The following is a 5,842-nucleotide window of genomic DNA, read 5'->3' as shown; positions in this document are numbered from 1 at the left end:
CCCTACAGTAATTTCCTTCAATTCTCTTTCCATTGGCATCACTTTCTGGCTTATTTATGCCAAAAGCTTTAACATCTGCTAATTAAGTTCCAGACAACCCTTAGAAAGACTTGAAGTCCACATTGCATGGTGACTTGCCCAGATAGAGGAAATAATTGGCTTCAGTGTCCTGCCAGGCTGCTCTGGCTTCCCTGCTTCCCTGTCTCATGGCAGCTGCAAGAGGGATCTCAGCTTGTGCCTGCGCCTCTCACAGTACAACATGGACACCTTGGCCACTGTGGTTATTCCCCTCTCCCTCCCACCTGCGCCCCATGGACTTCTGCCTTTTTTCAGGGAAAAGCAGTGCTCTTCGAGACATGACATGTTTCTTCACAGAACTTCCAAGAACAGTTCTATTTTCTCACCATTTCACAAGAGCAGTTGTTTTCCCAGTCCTTGCTTTGCAGAGAGGTGATTTCCTTTACCACCACTGTCAACATCACCCTTTTACCCAGGTGAAATAAGAAACTGTACCATAAGTAACACATGTAACACGGGCTCTAATACAAGTGTTATCTCAAGTTCACACCACTTGTAAGATTCCCCCTTAGCCAAGATGTCCTCTTCTGCTCTTTGTTCTATTGCTTGAACTCCACACAGCATAAGGCAACTAGATAAGGAGGTAAAAGCAATCCTGGAGGCTGTAAATCAGCTTCTGAGGAAGGTCTCTTTCTTTTTCTCTTTTTTCAATGCAGTGGTTCAGGTGCTTTTAAAGGTATTGTGATAAAAGTCTGAGATGTATTTTTCAATTAACTCTTAACAAACACTTGTAAGTCCATTTAAACTGGAGAAATGTGTGTCTATGATAGTTTAAAGCAGGTTAACAGTCTCTACAAAAGCTGTCCTGTTCCTACTGAGGACATACAAACTGTATGGAGTTATAATTTTTAATTCCTCCTCTTTGCTACAACAGTCTGACAAGTCTAGCTGGAAACTGTGATAGTGAAGGCAGTGTCAATACGAGCAAAGAAAAGTGGCAGTGACAATGAATCCATAAAAAGGAAACTGGTGCTATGTCATGGACTGCTCCACCATACTTTGTCTCAGGGCTCTGGCAATAATAGCTATATTGGCAAGATAAAACAGAGTATTTTTTTTGGTATGGCTTCCTTCCTTAGTAGAATAAACATTATTTGTAAAGCAAAAACAACCTTCTTGTCTTCATGAGGAGGGCTTCCACTGAGGAGGAGACAGAAGGAGGCAAAGTAAAAAAACTGCACTCACCAGCTGTTTGCATTGGTGTGTCCTCCAGTGTCCCAGTCGTTGATCCTACAGCTTCGCGCCATACTTGGTTAAAAAACAAAGAAATTAATGGAAATTCACTCCAATTTAAGACCAGTCATCAGAGGTTAGTGGATTAAACAGACAGGACTTATACCTCACACCTCCTTTTCCATGTTTCTCTTCTCATGATCTCCCATACACACACCATGAGTGTACAGCAATAGCTACATCATCCAGAGATTTTGAACCATCTCAGTTACCCCATGGGAGCATGTCAGGAAGGGCTTCTTACAAAACTGGTGAAAAGTGACTTGTATTTCATTAACACTACAAGCTATACCTGGCTGTAGACTGGGGGAAATACCAGTGACTTTTGGACAAGGAAAAATAGTTTTTGCGGTTTAAGAGATTAATAATGTATATAAAGATAATAATTGAAAGATGAGCACTAGTACACAGTAGTATGCACACATAAATGTTTTGCTGGATCACAGGAATTTAGCCAGCAATATGCATAAGTGCATGTCTTCTGGTCATCAGTCATTTTTCAGAGGGTTTACAATTTTCCCTATGAAGAGGACGGTGCAGGTATATTTTTCCAGAATCACCAGGAGAAAGGGCCTGTTGAATCTGATTCGAGGTGGATGAGGAAAATCGCCAGATCTCCAGGTAATCTCCTTCACAGTGACCCCTACTGCTTCTGTGCCATTCTCATGAATATTCAGCATGGCTCTGTGGATCACCTGCAAAGACACAAAGCAAAATAGCCTCCAGCTGACAAGCCAGCAAGAGGAGAGCAGCCTGCCACCCTCCTCACTCTTGCCAAAGGGAGCCCTGCCTGGGGCAAGGCCCTTCAGCACCAGCCTCTGGGAAGGTCATCACCAGCCGCTCCCCTTCCCACTGCAGTGCAATCAGCCATCAGACCACTCCTGCTAGTCTCCTTCACTGCGTGTGCAGAGAGTAACCCCCAAACAGCAGACAGTCAAAGAGCACTCAAGATGACTGATGGCAAGAAACTCTGGAAGCAAAGAAACCTGGTAATTTATTCTAGAATTAGTCTTGCCTTTGGCAGCATCATGTATTATAGTGAATTTACCCTATCATCTAGCTGAAAAAATTAACTTTTTGAGAGCACTAGAAGGGCAGGAATAGCAGCCTTTTGCCCTCTGTAGGCTGAATTAGAAGAAATTTTACCAAAGCTAATGTGCTACCTTTAGATAATTTTATTTAGTAGCCAAAAGAACATTTTATTATACGTATGTCTTCTTCCTCGTCCTCGAACCATGTATGTATAACTACTCGTAAGCACGTTTGGCTTCAGGTTTATGAAAGACAGGGCTTCCTTTGCCTCCAGACTGGCAGCTGTTGATTGAGTGATGCTTCTGAGAGACTGGGGTAAGCTTTTCATGGGATATTAATGTCAGGTTCCTGGGAACAGACAAATTCTATGGTTGCTGTGTTTCATGTGCTGACTTACTTTTGAAACCATCAGTCCAGGCTCCTCAGTAATCCCTGACAGATCAGCTTGTTCAGTGAACAAATCAATCATACCCACTTGTTTAACTATCCTTTTCACATCATAGGTACCAGAAATTGAAAATTTTGGAATGTGCAGATGTATTTTTCTGTAACAAATAACACATGTAGAGACAAATTGTCATCTGGGGAACACTCCTCAATGGCTTCACTATAGTGACAATTCACATTTATTTTTCTAAATGTTAAAAGTCTGCTCTCAGGGTTCAGATAACACTTCTGGCCAAATCAGCTATCTAACATGGAGAATTGGAGCAGAATGAGCCCATGTCATCTTCTGCCTCCACAGTGGGGTTCAAGGAGCGGGCTGGAAAACACTATAGCAACTCTGTGGCAAAAAGAGCTACTACTGCCAAGTAGCAGTTTTTCAAAAGACCATAGCTAGCTGTCCTAAGGCTGTTCAAATGTACAACAGGGCCTGTGCCACCACAGAAATAGCTGCAGTAATGGTGAATTAATAAAATTTCCACTTTTACATACAATGCCCTCAACGCCCTATTACCCAATTGCTACTCCATTGTAGTTTCACAATGCCCATATGAAACAAGGGTCTGTTAGATTCACCATAGTGCTAAGCAGCTTGTGGTTGAGCCAGTGACTTAACCCAAGATGGATCCCAAGTTCAATGCCTTATTTATTCACTACCCACAGCTCTTTTTCATTTTCCAACCAAGAAAAGGGAATTCCTGCACAGAAAGGGACCATTAAGTGAATAGAGTTCAGTAAAATAACTTTAATGTTTTGTCTTGATGAGAGAAATACTACTAATCTATAACATGATCACCTCTCACCTTAGCAAAAACACTTACCTGTCTTGGAGGAATTTTTCCCATTTAGATACAGTCCTTTTCAAGAGAGCATCTTCCACCTGCTTCATCTTCCCTTCATCAGGCAAAACAAATAATGCTGCAGCATTTCCATTGTAAGGTATCTGAACCAGCCAACAGGACAGCTCTTCATCAAAGTAACTTCTGTAGTAACCCTTTCGGTACATCATGTCAACTTTTACAGATGTTTTCTGATCCACAAAAAAATCTTCCTGTTTAGTATATGAAGTACTGAAAGGTTTCTTCCAATGAGCTTATGACAAAAAGAAAAATAATTCAGTGGAATACAAAGAGGAATGATCATGGTGAATAAAAGCCTTCCTTTGATTACAGCAAGTGTCTTTTTCAAGTTACTGCATCCTCAGGTGTTAAAGCATTACACACCCCCTTTTTAATTTTTTTTTTTTTTTTTTTAATTTCAGGTACTTAAAGACAATTACAGACAGATAATACTGAAAACACTATATTCCTCTATCTAAAATATTTAAGCAACAGGTTCATTCTCTTAAGTTTTCATTCCCTGTAATAAGCAGTAAGCATATAAGTTACAACCTTCACATCCTTTCATATTTCTTACCTTTAAAGAAGACATAGTTAACAAGAACCATTGCAGTGAGAGGATCAAGATTTTCCACTAGTTTAACAATTTTCCCATTTGTCTTTTCCTCAATATAACTGTTGATCTGATTCTCAGCGCCAAAGGAGTTGTTAAAGTCAGTAGAAAAGACTTCAGATTCATAAAAGCTTTTGACATCATCCAAGAACTTCTGTAGTGGTTTTAATGACTGTTCTATAAAAAGGGCATTGCCCCGGCTCAGCTGGAGCTCACTGATTTTTATGTGGAGGAGCTGGCAGAATCCTTCATGTATTTCCTGCTCCTGAGTCTTTTTCAGGTTAAAGGCAAGCCCTTCCAGAATCTGCGCCAGTGTTGCTGACTTGGCACCGAGTGCCAGGATTGCAAAGGAAGCAGAGATGCTTATGGGTGAAAAGAAAATATTTTGATCAGTTGCTTCGGATGAGACCAGCTTGTAAAATGAAAATGCAAAGTCAGTATTACTGGGTACTAGTTTGACAAAGGTTTTGTTCTTAACTGGATAAACTCCTTCCCTGTGAGAACTGTGTCCTGGGTAATATGTTCCTTTAGGATCATCCTGCTTATTGTGGTAGCGAAGATGCTGATGACCCTGGGCAACAGTATACAAACCAGCCAGCAATAAACACAAAGAGGGCTTCATTTTCCTTTTAACTGTTTCTGGAAAAGAGAGACACATACAAAACATGCAATGGAAATTAGTTTCTTCATGTCGTGTGCTCCAGCCAAATAAAATAAAGCTCTCAGAACGCACCTGTTCTCCAAAATCCCACACTTTTATATTTCACATTCCTGATGCATGCCAGTTATCCCCAGAAAGAACATGCCTCCTGATACGCTATTTGTATAACCAAGTACTCTCTCAAAAGAGATCAGTTTGGTCATGTTAACTTTTAAAAAATAGGGTAGGACTGAAGTTTTTTAAAATTTGCAAATAACTGGAAGTTTATGACCTTTTCCCTAAAGTAACTGGTAGAAGTTGTTTTTGTACTCAGTACTGCAGGATGGCTACTGCAGCCCTGTCTTCCTCGATTCATCAAATAATTAGAGAATTAAATCTGTGTTAAACAAAAATGTGATATAAACACAGACCATACTGTCTAGGACCGAAATTACAAAATATTTTTAGTTTCTTCAAAGATAAAATATTGGATCACTGTGGTAGCAAAGACTATAGGCATCTCTATTTTTTCCAAAACTAAGTTTTATTTAACTCTGTGAAGTATCTTCTCCACTAGCAGCCAGTTCTTGCTGGCTTTTGGCAAGTTTTGATTTTTTGCATAACAGGTGTATTCCTTTGTTTACATGTAAAAAGGTGTCCTTCCCAGGCAATAACATAATCTCCCAAATTAAAATGTCTGAACAATCCAAGGCAAAACTAAAAGGGTACTTACAGTGCTACAAAAAGGATCTTGCTGCGTCCATCTGGTCTTGTTTGCTCCTTCTTCTCTTCAGTACCACTGAACAGGATTAAGCAGAGCAGCCCCGTTAATCATTAATTAGTTCAAATAAAAATTGCCAGTGAGGATGCACAGCAAGCAGTAATGACACTAGATATTCTGGGCAGTCTGTCCAACCTAGACACAAGATAACAGTCGTGGGTGGTGGGGCTGTGGATGAGAGG

At 40.4% G+C, this 5,842-nt stretch overlaps 1 protein-coding gene across 1 annotated transcript; it reads right to left on the bottom strand.

Annotated features, from left to right (window-relative positions):
• Window positions 1-1,792: 1,792 nt before the first annotated feature.
• LOC104157414 (alpha-1-antitrypsin-like) lies at window positions 1,793-4,871 on the bottom strand. The gene is made up of 4 exons (XM_009694730.1): window positions 4,204-4,871; window positions 3,609-3,879; window positions 2,741-2,888; window positions 1,793-2,006 (listed from the first exon to the last, which is right to left on the bottom strand). The coding sequence occupies exons 1-4, from the start codon at window positions 4,859-4,861 to the stop codon at window positions 1,800-1,802; spliced, it is 1,284 nt and encodes a 427-aa protein (XP_009693032.1). The 5' UTR covers window positions 4,862-4,871; the 3' UTR covers window positions 1,793-1,799.
• Between the last annotated feature and the right edge of the window lie 971 nt (window positions 4,872-5,842).

The sequence above is a fragment of the Cariama cristata genome, unplaced genomic scaffold (genome assembly GCF_000690535.1).
Source record: "Cariama cristata isolate BGI_N322 unplaced genomic scaffold, ASM69053v1 scaffold16982, whole genome shotgun sequence".
NCBI classification, from domain to species: domain Eukaryota; kingdom Metazoa; phylum Chordata; class Aves; order Cariamiformes; family Cariamidae; genus Cariama; species Cariama cristata.
Note: the sequence above shows the minus strand (reverse complement) of the source record. Positions and strands in the feature narration are given on the sequence as shown.

Excerpts from the sequence above, each read along its gene's own strand:
- LOC104157414 (XM_009694730.1), bottom strand. The coding sequence starts at position 4,861 with ATGAAGCCCTCTTTGTGTTTATTGCTGGCTGGTTTGTATACTGTTGCC. Across the intron at positions 3,880-4,203 it reads TAACTATGTCTTCTTTAAAG|CTCATTGGAAGAAACCTTTC; the intron begins GTAAGAAATATG and ends TTTTGTCATAAG. Across the intron at positions 2,007-2,740 it reads CTGGACTGATGGTTTCAAAA|GTGATCCACAGAGCCATGCT; the intron begins GTAAGTCAGCAC and ends GTGTCTTTGCAG.